The 23,744-nt window shown below is 42.3% G+C and overlaps 1 protein-coding gene across 8 annotated transcripts in view; it reads left to right on the top strand.

Annotated features, from left to right (window-relative positions):
• The first annotated feature begins 7,756 nt into the window (after positions 1-7,756).
• LOC139581194 (transcription factor COE3-like) overlaps positions 7,757-23,744 on the top strand; it is a 91,895-nt gene continuing 75,907 nt past the window's right edge. For 5 of the 8 annotated variants that reach the window (XM_071410696.1, XM_071410698.1, XM_071410697.1 and 2 more), the window contains exons 1-4: positions 7,757-8,481; positions 18,790-18,946; positions 21,635-21,698; positions 22,906-22,961. In XM_071410696.1, coding sequence (XP_071266797.1) covers positions 8,348-8,481; positions 18,790-18,946; positions 21,635-21,698; positions 22,906-22,961 — 411 coding nt within the window. In that variant the 5' untranslated portion in view covers positions 7,757-8,347. The remainder of the gene's footprint in view (positions 8,482-18,789; positions 18,947-21,634; positions 21,699-22,905; positions 22,962-23,744) is intronic. The other 3 variants (XM_071410699.1, XM_071410695.1, XM_071410693.1) reach the window with 1 other exon arrangement.

The raw sequence follows: 23,744 nt of genomic DNA, 5'->3' as shown, positions 1-23,744 counted from the left end.
GGTTGATCATGCAAATTGTTATTACGTTTTTTATGATTATACATATCATTGTTTATATAGTTATGCTTATGATAGAGAATAGTGTGTTTATTCAAACGGCTGTGCATCTACCAGGGCCAAGATATCCTGTCGCGTGCCGCAGGGTTCGATAATTGGATCTTTGTTATTCCTTATCTATAACCATGACCTTGCTGCCGTGTCTACCGTACTTCCCATTCTCTTTGCTGATGATACCAATTACATTTTATCACACAATAATTTTGACTCACTAATTAATGAAGCCAACTCAAACATCGCCACATTTTCTGAATGGTTCTAGATAATTTGTCTATCTTTAAATGTAAAACAAATCAACTTTATTATATTCACTTATAATAGTCACAAAATATTGTTAAAAGAAAAGAGCCAGAATCTCAAAAGGTGTGAATGAAATGGAACAAGTCACATCCACTATATTCCTCAGTTCTAATTGATGAAAAGTTATCCTGGAAAACTAATATTAAATTTGTGAAATCTGTTGGTATAATCAGAAAGATTACTGGTTTGGTTCATCAGGCTTTCTTCCTAACTCTATACTATAGCTTTTTTGACCCATATCTCATTTACTGTAATACAGTCTTGTCCAGTACATATGCCTCCTACCTACACAAATTACTCATCATACAAAATACATTTGGAAGACTAGCCACCTCCTCTTAATTACCTGGCTCCATCTGCACCTTTGTTTAAGAAACTCAATGTCTTGTCTATTTACGACGTTAATGTACGCCAATTTTTCACTTTTATCTACAAATACTCATACTTCCCAGCAGTTAGCCAAATACATTTAAACTCAGTTTTTCACAATTCCTGACATTTAATCCTAGTAAAAATCCCCTGTCTTAGGTCAGTTAGGATAACCACTTTATTTTAAGAATGTGAAATGTCAGAATAATAGTAGAGAGAATGATTTATTTCAGATTTTATTTCTTTCATCACATTCCCAGTGGGTCAGAAGTTTACATACGCTCAATTAGTATTTGGTAGTATTGCCTTTAAATTGTTTACCTTGGGTTAAACGTTTGGGTAGCCTTCCACAAGCTTCCCACAATAAGTTGGGTGAATTTTGGCCCATGCCTCCTGACAGAGCTAGTGTAACTGAGTCAGGTTTGTAGGCCTCCTTGCTCGCACATGCTATTTCAGTTCTGCCCACAAATGTTCAATAGGATTGAGGTCAGGGCTTTGTGATGGCCACTCCAATACCTTTACTTTGTTGTCCTTAAGCCATTTTGCCACAACTTTGGAAGTATGCTTGCGGTCATTGTCCATTTGAAAGACCCATTTGCGACCAAACTTGAACTTCCTTACTGATGTCTTGAGATGTTGCTTCAATATATCCACATAATTTTCCTGCCTCATGATGCCATCTATTTTGTGAAGTGCACCAGCCCCTCCTGCAGCAAAGCACCCACCACAACATGATGCTGCCACCCCCGTGCAACATAACAATGGTCATTATGGCCAAATATTTTTGTTTCATCAGACCAGAGGACATTTCTCCAAAAAGTACGATCTTTGTCCCCATGTGCAGTTGCCAACCGTAGTCTGGCTTTTTTTAATGGCAGTTTTGGAGCAGTGGGTTCTTCCTTGCTGAGCAGCCTTTCAGGTTATGTCGATATAGGACTTGTTTTACTGTGGATATAGATACTTTTGTACCTGTTTTCTCCAGCATCTTCACAAGGTCCTTTGCTGTTGTTCTGGGATTGATTAGCACTTTTCGCACCAAAGTACGTTCATCTCTAGGAGACAGAACGCGTCTCCTTCCTGATCGGTATGACGGCTGCGTGGTCCCATGGTGTTCATACTTGCGTACTATTGTTTGTACAGATGAACGTGGTACCTTCAGGCATTTGGAAATTGCTCCCAAGGATGAACCAGACTTGTTGAGGTCTACAAATTTTTTTATGAGGTCTTGGCTGATTTCTTTTGATTTTTCCATGATCTCAAGCAAAGAGGTACTGAGTTTGAAGGTAGGCCTTGAAATACATCCCCAGGTACACCTCCAATTGACTCAAAATATGTCAATTAGCCTATCAGAAGCTTCTAAAGCCATGACATCATTTTCTGGAATTTTCCAAGCTGTTTAAAGGCACAGTCAACTTGGTATATGTTAACTTCTGACCCACTGGAATTGTTATTTTTTTTATTTTTTTTATTTTACCGTTATTTTACCAGGTAAGTTGACTGAGAACACGTTCTCATTTGCAGCAACGACCTGGGGAATAGTTACAGGGGAGAGGAGGGGGATGAATGAGCCAATTATAAACTGGGGATTATTAGGTGACCATGATGGTTTGAGGGCCAGATTGGGAATTTAGCCAGGACACCGGGGTTAACACCCCTACTCTTACGATAAGTGCCATGGGATCTTTAATGACCTCAGAGAGTCAGGACACCCGTTTAACGTCCCATCCGAAAGACGGCACCCTACACAGGGCAGTGTCCCCAATCACTGCCCTGGGGCATTGGGATATGTTTTAGACCAGAGGAAAGAGTGCCTCCTACTGGCCCTCCAACACCACTTCCAGCAGCATCTGGTCTCCCATCCAGGGACTTATGTGATACAGTGAATTATAAGTGAAATAATCTGTCTGTAAACAATTGTTGGAAAAATTACTTGTGTCATGCACAAAGTAGATGTCCTAACCGACTTGCCAAAACTTTAGTTTGTTAACAAGAAATTTGTGGAGTGGTTGAAAAACTAGTTTTAATGACGCCAACCTAAGTGTATGTAAACTTCAGACTTCAACTGTATCTATGAGGCTTATTTTTATGTATTTTATTGATTTGCACCAAAGAAAACAATTGATAGACAACAATACAGATTAAAAAACAAATTAAAACAAATTAAACGTTGTGCAGGTGTGGTTGGAAGCTCAAAGGGCATATGTGAAAACCACACCACAAAAAAACAATATATACTGAACAAAAATATAAACGCAACACGCAACAATTTCAAAAATTTTAAAAAGAATCTGCAGTTTCCAGCTACAATAGTTATTTGCAACATTAACAATGTCTACACTGTATTTCTGATCAATTTGATGTTATTTTATTGGACAAAAAATGTTCTTTCTTTCAAAAACAAGGACATTTGACCCCAAACCTTTGAACGGTGGTGTATATATATATATATATATATATGTGAGTGTGCAAAACATTCGGAACACCTCCTCTTTCCATGACATCGACTGACCAGGTGAATCCAGGTGAAAGCTACGATCCCTTATTGATGTCACTTGTTAAATCCACTTCAATCAGTGTAGATGGAGGGGAGGCGACGGGTCAAAGAAGGATTTTCTATCCTTGAGACATGGATTGAGTATGTGTGCCATTCAGACGGTGAAGGGGCAAGACAAAAGATTGAAGTGCCTTTGAACGGGGTTTAGTAGTAGGTGCCAGATGCACCGGTTTGAGTGCGTCAAGAACTGCAACACTGCTGGGTTTTTCACACTCAAATTTTCCCGTGTGTATCAAGAATGGTCCACCACCCAAAGGACATCCAGCCAACTTGACACAACTGTGGGAAGTATTGGAGTCAACATGGGCCATGATCCCTGTGGAATACTTTCGACACCTCGTAGTCCATGCCCCGAGTAGTTGAGGCTTTTCTGACTGCAACTTCATTCATTGCTTATGATTCACAACTAGAAGTTGTTTCTTTTTCTGGCCACTAGGTGGCGGTCTGTACCTTTTTATATGCTAAATGAGTAATTGACTATTTTACAACTTAGTGTTAGATGTTTCATCCCCCTGGAAGTAGTCTATGGACTAGCAGAAACTGTAATACATTAAACTCTCTTTAAACAGCCATTACAAACTTCAGCTAACTTTAGCCACCGCTAGCTAAAAATCAAGTGATGGGGGCATGTGAGCATGTTCTTGTTGTTTCTTTTTATGGCCAAATCACCTTTAAGCATCATCAAACCAAATATAGAGTTGATGTCAGGTGATTTGGACATTATTTTTCTAAAAATGCTCACATGCCCCAATCACTTCCATTGATTTTTAGCTAGCGGTGGCCAAAGTTAACTGACGTTTGTAATGGATGTTTAAAGAAAACTAAACCTCTAAGTAAGTGGCTTCCAAACCTTTTTGCTGCAGAAACCTACTTTAAGCTCTCAGATTTTTCTAGTGACATCACAAAGTAAACCAATATTTCTTGTAACAAACCTGCAGTCTCCTTCCTCTCTGGCCATCCATATGACTGGTTTGATGAGCCAGGACTATGTCAGTTAGACTTCAGAGTGCTGGAATGATAGGTCTTGCACCCCTGGTGTGGAGGTGTTTAAGGGTTCTGCAGGCATCATTGGAATTAGGGTTGTGACCGTGGAATGTATAGGGGGTGCTCTGCTGTATAGGGGGTGCTGTGCTGTATAGGGGGTGCTGTGCTGTGCTGTGTAGGGTGTGCTCTGCTGTATAGGGTGTGCTCTGCTGAATAGGGTGTGCTCTACTGAATAGGGTGTGCTGTGCTGTATAGGGGTGCTGTATCGGGGGTGCTGGGGGTGCTGTGCTGTATAGGGGGTGCTGTGCTGTATAGGGGTGCTGTGCTGTATAGGGGGTGCTGTGCTGTATAGGGGTGCTGTGCTGTATAGGGGGTGTTGTGCTGTATAGGGGGTGCTGTGTTGTATAGGGGGTGCTGTGCTGTATAGGGGGTGCTGTGTTGTATAGGGGGTGCTGTGTTGTATAGGGGGTGCTGTGTTGTATAGGGGGTGCTGTGTTGTATAGGGGGTGCTGTGCTGTGCTATAGGGGGTGCTGTGCTGTATAGGGGGTGCTGTGTTATATAGGGGGTGCTGTACTGTATAGGGGGTGCTGTGCTGTATAGGGGGAGCTGTGTTGTATAGGGGGTGCTGTGCTGTATAGGGGGTGCTGTGCTGTATAGGGGTGCTGTGCTGTATAGGGGGTGCTGTGTTGTATAGGGGGTGCTGTGCTGTATAGGGGGTGCTGTGCTGTATAGGGGTGCTGTGCTGTATAGGGGGTGCTGTGTTGTATAGGGGTGCTGTGCTGTATAGGGGGTGCTGTGCTGTATAGGGGTGCTGTGCTGTGTTTCTGGGAGAGGGAGTATATGGATTAAAGAAGTGTGCCTAAATCAGGGTCCCCCAGGAGGAGCACATTTTTGTTCTAACCCAGCGCTAACACACCCTTGATTAGTTGAAGTAGGTTTGTTCGTGGAGGATTTGAGAATATTGTATTCTCATGGAATAGGCTCCTGCTTTATGGGCCATTCTGGTTCAGACAAGGAAGAGCAAAATATGGGGTTTGTTACAGGTTCAAATGTAATCTTTTTGAATATGTTGCTGTAGGAAACATTTCGAGGATGTTTTAACTTTGAAATCGTGAATATATGTACAAGTGCTATATGTTTGTAGATCATTTTTGCTTATGCACTAAAGAGAGGACAATAATACCTTGATTCATGCCCCAGTCCATCTTCCCCTGATAACGCATGTTGCAAGTCATGCCCACTAGGTGACAGCAATCGCTTGCAAACGGAAAAATCAAGACCAGTGATCAGTGAATTTTCCGTAAAATACTCTGTCAATCTAACATTGAAAGAGAAAGCCTGAGCATATGACTAAAAAATAGGATGGATATCATTTTTCTATGAAAAAATATAGTTTGTTTGTTCTCAATCAGCTTTTACAATAAATACCACAAGTCTTAAGCCACTCAATTTGAGTGTTTTGTATGAATGCAGAAATATCTGGAACAAATTTGACTCCAAAAAACGTGCTGAAATCTATTAGTTCCCTTACCATAATTAACAGTAGCCTACACTAGGCCTATAAACATTTCCATTGGAATCATGCGTCGCCTAAATGGCATTAAGTGTACCAAGAGCCAGCTGCTGAGAAGACATTGCTTATTATTGTTGATACATACGGTTATGCGTTCGATGGTTACCTGTAGACCACCGCACAAAGGTCGGGGTTGCGGATTGTCTCTGCGTGTTTTGTGGCCTCCTGACTGTCCGGTCTAGCCTTGTAGACGGCTTTGTTGACCGCTCTGGAAAGGGCAATTGAAATATGAATGTCACAAAACCTTTTCCTACCCATCTTCTTGCTCTTGAGACTGGACATTTACATTAGTTAGTCGCAACATAGAATTTTATCCTTGAAGTGCCATAGGGGGGGGAAAATGCAATAGTTATTTATTTTACACCAACTGTTTAAACAAACGTTTTGTTAGGCTATAGGCTAATCATTAACTTAATATTGTTTTGGTTATTTTTAATTGATACTAGTCCACCAAAATAATGATAAAGTTAAATTAATTGTATTCTTCTTCTTCTTCTTCTTCTTCTTATTAATTATAACAGTTCGTTTAAGTAACAGGAAAAAGGTAGCCTATCTTTATTGAAGATTTTTTTAGGCCGTATTGCGGTAATATGACATGCGATAGGCCACATGTGTCAAACTCATTCCACGGAGGGCCGAGTGTCTGCGGTTTTCCGCTCCTCCCTTGTACTTGATTGATGACATAAGGTCACCAATTAGTAAGGAACACCCCTCATCTGTTTGTCTATGTCTTAATTGAAAGAAAAACCAAAAACCCGCAGACCCTTCATGGAATGAGTTTGACACCCCTGAGTTAGACCTGTTTAGTTGTGAGAAATTATGGATCAGGTTATTCCTTCTAAAAGTAGCATCATATGGTAATTTATCAAACGATTTAGAGATATTTTTAAATATCATCGAATTAATTTAGTCTACTTGTAGAGAAAGACATGTTGGCCTCCTAAGTTAGAGAGGCTAAAGTTGTGTAAATATTTAATTGTGGTTGCTTTTGGATGATTCCTTATTATTGAAATTGGAGTTGTCGTGGTAGCCATAGGCTATTGCGTTCACTGATCTGTCAAATTACCTGAAACAATTACATTGTTTTTGTTATTAATAACTATTAACAGCGTTATTATGATTAATATTATTATTATTAGGCTGTTGGGATCAATTGAATTACCATTGCTGGACGCAAAGGACTGCAAGTACACCGCGCTGTCAAATCTCATTGAACACGTTCACAAATACCGTTCAACAATGCCAAGAGAAGCATGATTGGGTAAAATGCCTGCACGCTACGGACCACTCAAGAAAGACACAAGGCAACAATTGTTCTGTTCCCCATCATGATATATTAGCAAATGTTCAATCATCGTGAAATATATTTTAGTGTGTGCGTGCGTGCGTGTATGATGAGGGAGTGCGTCTATGTGTGCGCATGTTTGTGTGTGTGTTCGTGCGCGCACGTGGGTATGTCTTTCTAAAACAAATGACGTCCAATGACCATGTTGTGGAAGTGTATTGCTCCTTACAAACATAATGGATTTTATACAGTCCAATGCCACAACAAAATACAGTGAATATCAATCACAGACGTCCGTGCTCCTCAGTAATTCTGCACTCAAAGGACAGTGTCAATGCTTTCAAATGAGAGGTCATCATTATGCCTTTATGAGCCAATTCAAAAAGTAGGCCAACATGTAAATCGACAGATTAATCTGGTAAAGCAATACGCATATTTGTGTCCACGCGCACAGCCCAGCAAAGCGTGCAATGTAGTACAGGTAAACACCGGGAAAGCTTTTGCCGCGAATTCCAAAAATGACGTAATTGATGACTTCAGCCAATGAGAAGACAGAACTGCCATTGACGTTGAAATGATTTTTCCATATAAGGACTAGTCTCCGCCCTTGTCAAATCCATGCTTGTCCCCCTCGAGAGCACTAGAGCCTCCGAACCCGAGAGAAGGTGCGCTCCGCTGGGACAGAGGAAGCATAAAGAGACGGGGAGGGAGGGAATGAGATTTCTTGCTACCCAATCCCCCTTTTCCCCTGGGAGAGCAAGCCTTCCATGGTCCGTCCCTCCCTCTTGTTTGGTAATCATTTCATTTTACTCCTTTTTGAAGCAGTCGCTCGTTTTATCCCACTTTTCATTTCACAATCCCGTGCGCGTATGTTCGCCTTCTTCTGATCAACTTCGGCATCTCCCCTCTCTTTACTCACAACGAAAAGGTATCCTAGATCCCGGCTGATTCTTCTCCTTCGAGATGCTTAACTGTTCTAGCGCTCACCCTCTCTCCACCCTCTTTTAACTTGAGACCGGTTAAGCTTGAGCGAACTGAACTGGGGTTGGAATTTAAAATAAAGCGGAAAACCCAAAGGGATACGACGCTCGTCTTTGGATAAGGACCGCTATCGCTTTCCCCCTTGTTGCACTTTGGGGAAGATTCTTCCCTTTTCAGTTGCTCGTCGTTAATCCAGGTGGCCTTGTGATTTGGTTAAGAGAGAGTTCCCAGTAGGTTACTTTCATGTTCTCCATCCAGGACAGCCTCCCGCGGGGAGCCTTGACCATGAAAGAGGAACCGCTCACGAGTGGCATGACACCGGTCCGCTCTTGGATGCAGAGCGCGGGGATATTGGACGCGAACACAGCAGCACAAAGGTAGGTTAAACATCAACTAGACGCACATATGATAATCGCTGGACAGGATGCTGACAGATCACTGCAGATTGCCCGACAGTATACACCCGTAGCCTATACGAGAACCGCTCACAGGAACGCTAAACGTATAGGCTTACTGCGTTCCGGATAGAAAAGCATCTGTAAAGACGTTAACGGTTGGCATTTTAAGTAGGCTACCGTATCCTGCATTGATTTGCAAAATAACTCTAGACTTAGTGCCCCAATACTTGTAAACATGTAGCATGTGTAAACAGCCTAGCATCACAAAGCGTGGTGAGTGGAAGGTATTGAGCACGATGGGCTTTCACGTGATATGCCCGAATGAGCTCCAAGCAATTTGCTGTTATTGAAAACTCTTGACGCTGAAAAGAAAAGAACTCAACTTTACAATATGCACCTTCCATCTAATAGAACGTCATCATATCTCTCGCATGAGTGGCCTAATGTAAACCAAACACCGTTCCACAGAAGTGTAGGCTAAACAATAATATCACCTCGAAGAGTTTGCATCTGTGCATACGTTGATTGGTTCAGGAAGCCCTTACACATAGCCTAAATAAACCCCAACATTATTTATATTAGACTTTGTGTTGAACAAGTGCCAGTCCATACTTACAGCCTAACATAACTCTCATATGTAGGCCTATGCCTATATGTGATCTAGGCGTGAAGTTGCATCCATTAAACTATGAGATTTGTGTTGGCCCATCATATTGAAATCATATGAGCATCATTGCTTTTCTATAATTTTAAACTATACCAAGACACATTCAATCGAATATTACTCATTTAGGCTATACGAAATAGCTGTGTATCCAGCTGTGGGCAACTCGATTTTATGGACATGCTTGCGCTATTGTAAATTATTGATGTGAAGATTGACAGCGTGTTAACAGGTCCACTATGCCACACAAGGAGAACATATCCTTTGTATTATTTAAGCCCACCTACAAGTGTAACTTTTAAGCTGTTTTGAAGTCATAATGAATTAGAAGGGCTTAATTAATAAAATGTAATATTTTCATAAATCAATTCAAATTGATAAAGTATTGATTAATGCTGATGTTTGGGTCTAAAACAAATAAAACACGGTTTGTACAATATAAATCAATAATAGGGTAGGTGATCGTATTGGAAATATTGATGATGTGAGTGTATTGGCATAAATTGATTGGTTTCACTCAAATGTTTAAATACATGACTTCTGCTGACCTGAAATAATCTAGACCAGTTAAATGCCTATGCTTTCTTTAAAATCTGATAATAATTCTATATAGGCCTACCGACAAATTACTTTTTGGTTTTAACGTTTCTGCGTGAACATTTTTAACCATCCAAAGTTGTCATCACGGAAAATAGTCACGACAAACCTCCCCTGTCCCTTGAATTAGGGTATCGCAGATTATATGAAATACTATGTTTATTATTTATATTTACTATTAAAATGTAAACAACTAAAACCGTTGCTCCTGAGTTTAGGTCAATATTTACGTCAGTTTGCGGCATCAACAATTTGTCGTCAGTTTGACACATCCCGTTGTCTGAACAAAAAAAAAATAAACAGCCAAAAAGGTTAACAAGAGCAAGCCTACTGTAGCTCACCTTTACCATCTTGCATGTTCAATATTCTATTCGTTTTTCAGTGCATTTTGAGTATGCAAAATGAGACTACAGTATATCATATATGCTCAGAGTATAGGCCTATCGTGTAAGTGACCCTCAGCTCTTCAAGAGGCCGCGAGTGGTGGTGTCATGTTAGACAACAGCAGTACGTTATAATGAACTAGGATAAGATACGTTTATTCTGTGTTAGTTGTCATTCTGTCGCACACACAGACATCCACCCGGGAGTTCAAGTCCGATAAGCGGGTCAATTGACATGTCCGCTCACGGGTGAGCGCCTCGACGACACGTTGTAGGCTATACTGTTTTTCTTACGGTGTCAATCCATTTTTAAGTCCACAAACTTACTTTAATGTGTTCACAATTTTCCCTTCATCACAATGCAATGATATCTTTTTGGGGAAAAATCGACCCGCAGCAGCACCTGCATAACTGTAAATGTCAGTTTTAATATTTGGTGTTCACTGAATGATGCTTCATTTAATGCTACATTTAACTGACATGCAGTTGAATTTCGCATTGATTAAACCCACGTGTCACACATTTATCCTCTGTAACACAAAGAGAATTCATAGAACTGATATGCGTTGAGTGGTCGGCAGTATACAAGTTATTGATCAGTACTGGTTGACAGTTGCATTACTTTGCATTGGTAGCTACACTTCAATTTGGCTGAACATATATAGGCTATACGGTGGGTGATATTATATATTGTTAAAGTGCATCACTTTATATTATGTGAAATATTGAAAATGTAAAATGTACACTTATCTAGATTAAGATATTGCAAAAATAAGACAAGTGGCCTTTATTAGTGACAGTACATTCGTTATTTATTATACTATTTGAATTGTTTCCAAAAATCATTATCTGAAGCCATTTGCTATAGGATTTGATCATATTTTGTAATTTCTTTTTATAACAGGTTGTCAGATAATTCTCCCTCCCAGTGCATAAAAAGATTATGCATAGCTCATCAGGCATGCCCTTTTTTTGTGTGTTTGACTTTTGTGGAGTGCAGTGCATTGTGTCTGTGTCATTTTGCAAGGTATATTGTTGATTTAAATGTTTAACTCTCATGGACAAGTAGCTCATGTGTAGACTAGCCGCAAAAATGACACTCCTATAGAGGAAATTCAGGTTTGACGTTTGACGCTTTGAGAGATGAAATCTTACCAAAAATGTCATGTGAGTTACCCATATCCAACTTATACCATGCCACAAAAAGTTTGATTAAAAAAAAGTACATTCACCAAAACTCCTTTGAGGGGCAATGCCCAAACAGTGAGTTTCTATATGTCAAGTCACATTGCAGAAAAGAGTTGCATTTGTGCGTGTAGATGAAGTTGCTTGTTATGGGGTAAGGGAAAAGTACTCTGTAGAGCCTCTGGCCTTCTTTGGATTCTGGAACCCTAGTGTACTTTGCTTGTGACCTAGTGTTAATAAAAACGGAACTGGAGACTTTGAGTTCGTTTTGTTCAGCACTAGAATGTGGTTGTGGATAGATCTGTTATGGATAGTAAAGTGTTTCATTAAGAAATGGTCATTGCTGATTTAAATGTGCAAAGCATTGGTCTGGATCGCTTTCAGAGACACTCCCCTAGCTTATGCCCACCATAACTGCCTTTCCCGATCCTAACCCCAAAAACAGCCATTCCACTGAGGCAGGGAGAGGAGGGGTGTGTGTGTGTGACTGAGTGGTCTGCACAACTAAAGAACAGATTTAACTTGACCCTCCCCAGTTGCCACTGTAAAATCGAGCAAAGTGAATTATGTTGCCCCTGTCTTTGTCTGCTAGGAGGAGGAAGGGGGGGGGGGGCGGGCGGCGACTTAATAAAGTGCAAGTTCCCAAGCTTAGCAGAAGACTGAGTGTTCCGTGTTCACTGGCAGCAACCGATGAGACTGATAGCCCAGGATTCTATATCCAGAGCCCAATCCGTCACTGCCTCAATCATCGCCAGTCACTGGACTCAAAATATGGAGACAATACTCCCTATTGGCCTCAGGCATATGGGACGGAGAAACCCATTTGTACAGACAGACATATTTGTGCGGTGTGGCACTCACTCATATTTCACATCACCACATGTCGTCTTGGGAGAGATTTTTGTCCAAGGTTCATTTCACTGTAACCTATCATCATTCACAATCCCCGAGGTCAATGAATATGTCTGACCTCTTATTTCTTATTTGTTAGAGAGCAAAATAGTTATCGTGAAATGAGCATTTCTCCCCTCCTTCCCCCTATTCAATTCAGCTACATTTTACTGAGCCTTGTGGAATAGTGTCAGATAGTTCAAACAAGGCCCTCACAGTGCATTCACCCTGTTGCAGCGTGTTCCTGTACATTCTATCTAACATGTCGCACGGTGGTGACAACATGGCGACTCGCGTAAATATATATAGCCTGCTCTTCGTCTCACTGCTAAATCTCAGCCACCAGTTCATTGGATCCCGCAACAGAAACAAGTGTTTCTCGCCAGCTGCCCCTAAACGTGCAAACAATTAGTTGGCTTGAGCGAGGCCACCATCTTTATGACCCCCATTAGAAGTGTGCAGGTGACCAACTAATGGTTTCAGCTGTGGCCCACTCATTAAGTGTGCAGAGGTATGTGTGATGCGAGGACCAGGGTGCTGCTTTGAGTTTCAGTCTAGGGGCAGGTGCGCCTCGGCTTAACCTGTAGTAAACACCGGACAGGGAGAAAGTCTAGTAGAAAACACTGTTACAACCTGAGGAAATAGTTGACACCAAACAGTGAAAAACACAAGGTGAAGATATATTATGCATTTTTTGCCGATGAGAACGCACCGTTTTTTATAGAGTATTTGGTGCGTGCTACAGTTCATGCCAAATTAAGTAACTTATGGCTTAGGTCTTGATATACAGTAAAAGTTGTCGTGCAATGATGGATAGAGCACTATTTTACCTTTAGTTGATGTTTAGTAAGTGTTTGCCCACATGTTTTGATTTGCTTTTCCGTTTGAACTAAACACGCTGTCTGTATCCATCATCGCTGTTGCACAACTTGTTCCACGTGTGTGCACTGTGCAATGCTTTTGTGAGAGAGGCAGCAGTTCGAGTTGAGAAAACTGTTGGTGTTTGATTTTCATTTGTGAACCCTAATCGTGTGTGTCGTTTTTTAAATTTACCCAGCCAGCTCAGAGAAACATTACCCCATTGGCCAAAAGTGGTGTAGTTGCCTTGCTGCAATTGCCAAACAATTGGACGAAAGGGATTTTTACCCTATGATCATGCTCTTCTTACAGTTAGAGGAAAAGGTAGCAGTATTTCTGACAGCGTGCAAAACATGAGCGTGAGTGTTTGCACAGTATGAGTGTGTACCAATTAGTACACAGTGAGCAGTGTTCCATGTGTGAGCGTGTCGTAAGTGTAAAAAAACAAGTTGTGCCGAGGATCCACAAGCATATCTGTGTGGGTGTTAGCTGTAGACTTGTTTGTGTGGTTTTGTAGGCCAGTACTTTTCGAATCCACTTTACAAGTAGTATTTCGTATTCTTTGAAGAGATGCTCATTCCATTCTATTTCAATAGAAAGTACTACTTTTCTGATACAGCATGAGTAGGAAGAGAGTAGGAAGGGTAGAGGGGCTTCTGTATCGCTCTTCTGAAGTGAGGTGTAAAAACAATGTCAAACTGTGATTTTTCTTTTCAATATCCGTTTCCTTGCGAAGTAATTGACGCTTCTCACACGTCAATGTAGTCGCAACATCTCTCTTCTGATGACTGAACTCTGTTCAGATGTTATCAATGCAGAGTGGCACTGACGTTTTTTCAATTGCGCTTGTACGATTGTGATGTTTGATTGGTCACTGACTGGCCAAATCATTCACTGGAGTTTTTGAATTCTGAAACGGCATAATGAGATTCCTGAAACCTGATTGCTCAAAGACTGACAGATGTTTAACAACGAGGCAGCTTATTGCTTTAGCGATGGGATAGTTCATTGGGGCAGATAGAGTAGACCGTATACGGGATTTGTTTTCCACTATGATGTTTTTTTTGTTTTGGATTTCTTAAGGCAAAGCCTTGTCGTAGCAGCGTAACAACCTTGCAATATGTGGGTAATACTAAATGGTTGGTCCTATATTGTGAGAGGGGAGAGGAGAGATGTCTAAGGGAGTGCGGTGATAGGTTTCATCAGACATAACTCTAGACTGAAAGCATCCGAGACTACCCATCCTGCCTACCGAGGGTATAGTGTTTCAAAACACACACACAGGCGAGGGCTGTCCTCCTGCCGTGTTCCAGGCTTCCACTCATTAGCTCATATTACACGGCTAATAAGAGCTAACCAAACAAGCACTAGGGAGGGAGCGGCCCTGACTGGGCAAATGTATGCCAGAGTAATTGTGTATCGGCTGCATAAATTACACTCTTCCTTATGCGCACACACACACACACACACACACCAACATTTGCATATATTTAATGTGATCCCCCCACCCCCCAACATTTGCTGGTGCAATTAGTGTAAGTCTGAATTTAGATAGGTCAATGTTCCTTACATTGGTTTTCCATGCTGTTTTATTCTGATACCCCCCCCTTTTTACTATCTCCTTTGGTTTCGTCCTTGGTTTTATACTCAACGTCTTCTCTGTGTTAGTCCTATATCTTTGTCACCTACTGTCCTCTCCAGGGACAGACCAAGTTGCAACCCAGAGAGGGGTGGCCGTACAACCACCACAGTGGTTGTGTGATTTACAGTTCCACTATTCATTAGATTAACACAGTGGCAGTAGGCCAGAGAGAGGAGATTGTTAATACTCTGCTTGCATCCCATTTGTATAAACAAGGCAATGGTATATGGCTCATTAGGCTGTCCTGCAGGAAGCAGCCGGCCGCGCTGGTTAAAGACTCCGCCGCTCGGTCGGTAGGTCGGTCACACCCCATCACCCAGCTGATTAATGCTGGAGGGGTGCGGGCCGTGTCCACTGTGCCCACTCTGGTGGCACAGGGGATGCTCTCCACCCAGGGGAGAGTGGGGGCAGTGGGGAGGGCAACCACTGATCGCTCCCTTAAAGCCACAATCTGGAAGATTTACCAGCTGCTCATGGGTACTATTTCACAGCTATATGTAGAACAATATATTTTATACATGTACGTACACACACACACACACACACACACACACACACACACACACACACACACACACACACACACACACACACACACACACACACACACACACACACACACACACACACACACACACACACACACACACACACAGAGAGTACAGTCAACAGTGTCCATTATAGAAGGAGAACCCTTCTGCTGCATGTTCATTAGTAGATCATTTCGGAGCAGAAGTCTCAGTGCTTAATATCTATTTCCCTGAAGTGTGCAGGCCCTCCAGCAGTGAGGACTTTAGCCCGGGGTTACCTTTTTCATTTATCATAATTAGAATTTGCTGCATTGCATTAAACCGATACTGCCGAAGAATGTACACTTTGACGACCATCCTAATGCTGCATGGCGGATAGCTGGACCTAAAAATGAATTCAAATGATGTAGAATCTCTTAAAAAATATATATATTTTTAGTCGTTAAAACCACAACTCAAAATCTTGTTAAATTCTCTAATTGACTTTAGATCAATTGCACCAGACCATATTAAAACGACTAGTTCAGTAAACATACCATCCCTATCGGAGCGTTGACATCAGACACAGAATGGACATGGGATTTTGGTGTCAGCTGATTGTGTTGAGAGGTGACTGGATGACAGTTGCTGGTTCACACGTGATCTCTTCCTTCAGCGTTTACAGTGGGGATGAAGTGTCAACGCGCATGTAGGGTGGAGCTCCGTCAGAAGATCTGTTAGCGCTATTTGTTGTCAGTCTGTTGCCCTCTGATTTACACAGCCTGTGTAGTAGAAACCTGTGTGCCATCGATACTGTTTTTATTATACTGAGTGCTAAGGCCGTGCGCTACAGGCTGCCGCGCCCAGTCATAAGTGGATGTGGCTGCAATTAGCATAATTGAAATAATAACGCTAACAAGCTTTCTGTGTCGATAGAGTGCAGAGAGATCTGGATGTGCTGATACTGGCTCTGGCACTGCCGCCGTGGCTGGAGGTCTCAACGTATCCCCGATGTTCTGGCGTAGCTTCATAATTGGGGTAATGGTGTTGAAGGGGGGTTTATACATGTAATTGGAGGTGGGAAGTGATATGATAGTGAGGGCTGTTTCTCACTCGAGTCTTGTTTTATTAATTGTTAGGTAGTTAAGTATAATTTTGAGTTTTTCCCCCAGATGATTTCTATGTAGGCCATGGCAGTAGTACGGGCACCTAATGTTTGTGTTCAGCAAAACATCCAGCAACTTCATGGGATTTTTAATGAGGGTTTGCTAGATAGGAAAAATCCCCTATCAGTCCCACACTTAATATTTAGTAGCACTGAAACCATGACGCCAGATAGGCCCTGACTCTCTTTCTCTCATATCTCCCCCCGATGTAAAACGCCATTCTCCCATGTGCAACCTTTTTGTCTTTGTGTCTTCAGAACTGAGTCCAGGAATTCGCTTTCAACAACTGGGTTACAAATGAGGCAGTAAGCATTGGTAATGGGGTGCAGAAAGGTCACACCTGTATTAATCTAGCGCCTGCGGACTATACCCATGAGCGCAGAGAGAAAGCAACCAGGCAACTTTCCAAAAACACTTGCTCCGCCCTCCAAGAAAAATGCAGCACGTGAATAAATATTTCGACATGAACTGCTTTGCGATTGTGTGGCACATGGAGATGTGTGAATCTTACTCCTCAGCCTGAGGTGTAGCTAGCTTTTCACGTGGCGCTGACTGGTAAGATGCGTTGGGCGGGCGGTCACCCATGCTAGCAAAGCAGAGATCCTGCGTTCGAGCCTCGACGTGAGCCGAATCAGGCGGAAGTGGTAATTGCTAAGCGAGCAGCGTGACGTAAATACACTTGGAATCTCGTATTGATCATGGTTGTTTGTTTTGTTAGTGTAGATAAATGAGATATCAGCAACCAAGTTGAACAGAGATTGATACCAAAGCATTATGATATTTAGATGTTTCATTGATTGAACAATAGAGCTCCTATAGCTGCCTGCAAGCGTTTGTTTATATATTTAGATCTGTCTGCGTTTTTAAAAAGCAATTACGCTCATGCATCCTTGAACATTTTCCTGAATGAGGAATCGATTCTTGGATCTAGAAATCGGTTTATATTGAAGCTATGAGATAAGCAGAGATGCATGAGATATCTTACAAAAACAATTGCTCTCTGTACACGGCCTAGAGAAGTTATGCACAGTCTTCCAGACCACAAGGTACATGTAAAGTCAATCAGTCCAAATCATTCTGACACTGCAATCTGCCGTCTATTTTCTTCACCTGAAGACATGATTCTGCACCATTTTCTTTTTACATATGTTTATGTTCATTTCCATTTAGTTTCTTTTGTATGTTTCTCTCATGTAGTCTCAACTTCATTTTTTGTTGTTGTTGCAAGTGGTTATCAATGTTCACCACAATCTGCCATTTATTAGTGACAGGTCAAGAATCAGTGTGTGTAACGTCACCCATTCAGCTTCTTCTAGATATCATTTCCTCTTTCTCCAAAATCAATTGAATTAAGTTCCGATGGTTAAAAACCTTCTATATTAATTCCTCTCCAAAGCTTTGAAACCTTTTCAATTCTAATTTGTCATCTATTCCACACCATGTCACCTTTTGAATTGGCATTCACTTCAAAACTTCACTTTTAATCTAAATGAACTCCAACCCTGGTTAGCAGTGTCTGCGTGGTGTGTTAGCAGACATCCTCCGTCTCTAAATCAATGGTGAAAAGGGCCGAGTGTGTCTGTGTGTGTATGTGTGTGTGTGTGTGTGTGCGCATATGGCGCACGCCGAGTGTGTGGAGGTCTTTTATTCTCCGGGCCCAGGGGATGCAGGGCAGAGTTTGACTGACAGGTCAGGGAAAACTGGAGTGGCGCGGTTGCCAAGCCGAATGGTACCCCACAGCGCTTGGCACGAACCGAGGCAGACGCTGCCTTCTGGAGTCCTTGCTACCCAGCCAAATTCACATTGTTGAGGTGGTCGAGGAGACAAATAACACAAAGGAACGCGTGGCACACACAGGGAACGTGAAGAGAGGGCCAAGTGTATTTCATTTATCACTCTCTCTCTCTCGCTCTCTCGTCTCCACTTTTCTCTCCTTCTTTTCATTATTTGTGTTTGTGTTTTTAACTTAGGTTTTGAAAGATTACCGTTTGGGTTGTTTTGCAGTTGGTGCTGATAGTAGTAATTGACCTGACTAACATCCATTTTTGTCAGAACAATGAACACGTTTTGAAACGTATGTTTCTTAAATGAAACCAAGAACTGCATACTAATACTTATCAGGACTCCAGGCCCTATTCAATCCCAACTGCTCCAGGGTATCTTCTTTGCGAGGCGTCATACTTAAATTATTGGAAAACTTTATTTTAGTTTCACACAGTAAACAACATTTTGTTTTACCTGCAGAAACAGCTTGTGATTGAATAGCGCCTGCTGTGTTTTGAATTGCCCCGGTGCTCCTTGGCTACACGGTACTAACCAAATTTCATCCTTCTCTCTCTCCCCCATTTGCTCTCCCCCTGTCCCTCTCTCGCTCTCTTTCTCCTATCTATAGCGGTGTAGGTCTGGCCCGGGCTCACTATGAAAAACAGCCCCCCTCGAACCTACGCAAATCCAACTTCTTCCACTTTGTGTTGGCGCTGTACGACCGACAGGGCCAGCCCGTGGAGATCGAGAGAACCTCTTACATAGACTTTGTGGAGAAAGACAAAGTAAGACCAACACACAAAGGGGAATGGGGAGGAGGGCATGTGTGCCCAGGTATAGCTGGCATTGGGGATAAAAGGGTGGCGTTGACGCTGGGGCCAGTGTTTGTGGGACGTCATTCCTTCTGCTTCGTTCAGTGCTATAGCGCAGTGATGCTTTGAAATATGGAATGTCTAGCACAGAAACTGTGGATACACTCACAGTTTTCTTGATGTCAAGTCAAGAGCAATATTTTTTTCCCTATATTGTTTGTTGATTTATTATATACAGTATACTGCAATGCAATGTAATGCATTTCTTTAGTGAATTAGATTTTGATTCATTCTATATCTCTACATTCTGTAACAGAATTATATTCTATTTTATATACACTAATTTAATTATATTGATTTGATTTGAATTAAATTGTACACATTTATTTGAAGATAATATACTTTATGTAAATTATATATTGATTATGTCCACCTCATAAATAAAGATCATGTTTTCATTTTCATTTAATTAACAGATTTGACATATTGTAAGTATCTGTTGTTGTAATTCAATACTAATTCAAAGTATTTGATTTCAGAAAGTACATTAAGCTTTTGAGATTTCTTACAATTGCTGAAAGATTGTAATCCTGAGAGCTGTTTGAGGATAGAAACCATTCAGATATAGAAGCACTCACAGTTTACAAAGAACCTGTTGGGGGGCAGTGATGAGCAGAAAGCAGGAACTCTTTAATGAAGCAGTTTTGATTGATTCAGCTTTAAATCAGACATTAAACTCAACTAAACTATTTTTATTTAAGTCATTTTGATAAGAGGTTATGTGAAGGTATGTATTTAAAAAAAATCGAACTTGTATTCATTTGTATTATTTCAGGGTGGCAGGTAGCCTAGTGGTTAGAGTGTTGGGCCAGTAACCGAAAGGTTGCTGGATTGAATCCCCAAGCTGACAAGGTAAAAATCTGTCGTTCTCCCCCTGAACAAGGCAGTTAACCCACTGTTCCCCGGTAGTTCGTCATTGTAAATAACAATTTGTTCTTAACTTACTTGCCTAGTTAAATAAATAAAAAATAATACAAGATAGGAGAGCAAATATGATGATTTGATAAGACATGCTTATGAAAAGCCTTTGTATTAATTTTAATCAGTAGTTGTTAATGTCATTTATTGTACATTCATGTGCCATCTACAAGCTCTGTTATATAGTTGACCAGTTTATGAGTCTCTCTCTCTCTGTCTCTCTCTGCCTCTGGTATTTGTTCAGCAGTACCTGTGCTCTCAGTGGTAATGGTAACCCACTTCTCTACCTGCCGCATGGGCCATTCTGCCATGCTGCCAGGGGGTTGTTCTCAGTAAAAGGTTACAGAGAACAGCTCCGCCCACGGTCAGGAGGGACAGCGGCCAGCTGGCACGGCCGCTCCTCCCGTCCTCCCTGCCCGTTCCCCTCTGCCTTGACCTCCAGCCTGCCCCTGGGCCCCTGCCAAGACTCCACGGCACGCTTGGCACCGCACGGCGGAGGGGGAAGGAGAGAGAGAGAGAGATTGTGAGGGAGGGAAGGAGAAAGAGACAGGGAGAGAGGGAGAGAGGAGCGGATGTGGCCTCTCTCCCGGTGCCCGCCCGTTGAAGAGGTGACACGAGATCAGTGAGAGCGACTTGGCCCACCTGGGAGCTGAGGTCATCGGTGACCGTGGTGACCAACACTAACTGGGCACTGTCACTTGGACTAGAGATAATGTCTCCTCTCTTTTACTACATCTCTCTGTATAGCTGTGGTAACCGGGTTGTTTCAGTTCTTACCTGGGTTTGTCCTTTTGTTCTTGCTGTTTGATTTATTCCTGGCTAGACGATGCAACAGTAAGGCAGCTGGTTTGTTGTGTGCGTGTCAGCGACGGGAGTTGAAGGAAAGATGGAGATTCCATGTTGTATATCATCATGGACCTGCGGTGGGATTTTGGGCCTAGACAAATACTCAAAAATAGCAAGGGCTTATCAACTTCATAAATATAACTCAATCAGAGAATGGTGTGGATTATCCTCAGAGTTTATGGGAAAAGAGATTTGTTTTTAAAAACATGAACCCCTAGAACTAACTTTCCCAGAACTGTCTTCCTATACGGATCTAGTAGATATTACAAATGTTCACTTTAATTGATATGTTTTCAGTTGCATACCATTATTAGATGTACCTGTTATTGTGGCAGTGTGATATACCTTAACGAACAGCTTTCTGATTGCAAGTTAATTCGACCTCAAATGAAACCACAAGGTAATAACAGTGTTATAACAGCGGATAACCAGTAATAATGCTGGTTGGTCCCCTGACCTCTTATGGGATTTATGTGTCCTCTTCAGATGATCTCTAATTGGATGCAGTGGATGCCGTATTAGTCTGGGTATTCCCTGTGGCACCAGAGTTGGGTTTAAGATTTCGATTTGTGGCCCAACATCTGCTTGGATTAGGACCGGGATGGTGGTCTCTTCGGAGAATGTCAGCGATAGAGTAGATTGAGACTAGGATGTTCTAGTTCTTTTTTTTCCCAGGTAGTTCATTTTGTTGTGAGATATTGGATTACGTACAAGACCCTTTATGACAACATCACAGCAGGGGACTAAATGGGCTGATGTTGCCTTTGATTTTGGGTGTCACCTCAAAAGCTGAGAGCCATCTTGATAATTTTCTGTGTTTGAATTTGACTCTTTCAGGAGTACAATGGAGAGAAGACCAACAACGGCATCCATTACAGGCTACAGCTTCTTTACAGTAACGGTAAGACCACGATAATCCCTCCAAACATATTGCAGCGTTCTCTCTCTTCCTGCTACTCTCTGTGGAAAGATTAGCTTGAGCACTTTCAGGAAAAACATTGTGCATTGACATTTTAGTCATTTAGGAGACGATCTTATCCAAAGCGACTTACAGGAGCAATTAGGGTTAAGTGCCTTGATCAAGGGTACATCAGCAGATTTTCCACCTAGTCGGCTCAGGGATTCGAAACAGCTACCTTTTGATTACTGGCCCAACGCTCTAACTGCTAGGCTAGGACATTAAATAAAAAAAGACAGCATAAATATAAACGGTAATCCTCATCACATCTGGAATTATATTTGACGACCACCAAATCCTAAAGTCTGTTTTGGTCATTGGGGAAAAGAACTTGAAATTTGAGCACTGATCACTGATCTGTGGTCATTTTAAAGCACACAGCTTAGATTCCTGTTGCCATGGATTTTGTTTTGAGACCACATCCCGAGAAGAAACAGAAGACTGTGGGTGGGGTACAGTACAATTCACAAGTAATCTAAAAATGACATTTTTTGAAAAAGGACAAAGAAATGGTGAGAGAACACCAAAGCCTGATGCAATTACAGGCAAGAAATAGAAAATCGTCTCGTTTCCCATGGTCCTTTTTGACTACCTACCCCCTGTTGTGTTTATGTCGTATTTACGCTCCGTTGCAAAGCTAATAAAAGATAAGCAATAATGATTGCTATTTAATTTGTCTGTGAATGAGAATTCCAAAAAGGCAGCGGGAGCGAGGGGAACTCGGCAGTTGCAGCCGGGAAATCATAAATAGTAAAAGCTAGAGAGCACAGGCTTGTTTGTTTTTGCTGAGGGGGGTTAGAAAAGCTTGGTCTACATGACAAGCACTACAGAAAACATAAAGACACTATGGGGACACAAATAAACAGAATTCAGTGAGAAGATGTTATTAGAAATTCGTCGTTTATGTTTCTCTTTCTGTGAAAGAAGTGAATTTGCATTTTAGGCTGATGTTTAGACTGTTGTTGTTGCTCGAGACATTTCATTTGGCTAAACCACACGCCTACTTCTATGCAAATTATTTACAGAGGAAGATGACATGAAACTTGTTGTTCTGTCAATGGATTGTAACATTTCAATAATCCAAATTGGTGTCATGTGTTATTGCAGTGTAATTGCAGGATATCTGATACATATTTGTGTTGTGTTGCAGGCATCAGGACAGAACAAGATCTGTTTGTACGGCTAATAGACTCCATGACCAAACAGGTGAGCTTTCTCCCTACTCTGATCCCAGCCGTTTAACAGGTTACCAGTGAAGTGTGAACGTTGTTTCCAGTAGCAGTGTTTCACTGCGTATCATACTGCAACCCACCACCCATTTTGTACATAATGTAACATGAGTCAACTTATCCCACCTGGGATTTGAACCCATGAACACAGACACCCTTCAGTCATTTTACCCGCTGAGCTAAAGTGCTATCAATTTACAGTACCCCAGTGGCAAATAACTAGTCTTGACCAGTCAGGCTAGAAGACATGGGGGCAACCTGGCTCCACCATACACTGTGCTGTACTGTACACTCCTTCCCACACGCCCACCCTCCCATCCTATCCCCAGCCCACCAGGCCCTCCTTATCCCCAGCCCACCAGGCCCTCCTTATCCCCAGCCCACCAGGCCCTCCCTATCCCCAGCCCACCAGGCCCTCCCTGTCCCCAGCCCACCAGGCCCTCCCTATCCCCAGCCCACCAGGCCCTCCCTGTCCCAAGCCCACCAGGCCCTCCCTATCCCCAGCCCACCAGGCCCTCCCTGTCCCAAGCCCACCAGGCCCTCCCTGTCCCCAGCCCACCAGGCCCTCCCTATCCCCAGCCCACCAGGCCCTCCCTATCCCCAGCCCACCAGGCCCTCCCTATCCCCAGCCCACCAGGCCCTCCCTATCCCCAGCCCACCAGGCCCTCCCTATCCCAAGCCCACCAGGCCCTCCCTGTCCCCAGCCCACCAGGCCCTCCCTGTCCCCAGCCCACCAGGCCCTCCCTATCCCAAGCCCACC

This window comes from Salvelinus alpinus, chromosome 7 (assembly GCF_045679555.1).
Source record: "Salvelinus alpinus chromosome 7, SLU_Salpinus.1, whole genome shotgun sequence".
NCBI classification, from domain to species: Eukaryota; Metazoa; Chordata; class Actinopteri; order Salmoniformes; family Salmonidae; genus Salvelinus; species Salvelinus alpinus.
This window is presented reverse-complemented; position numbering and strand designations above follow the sequence as displayed.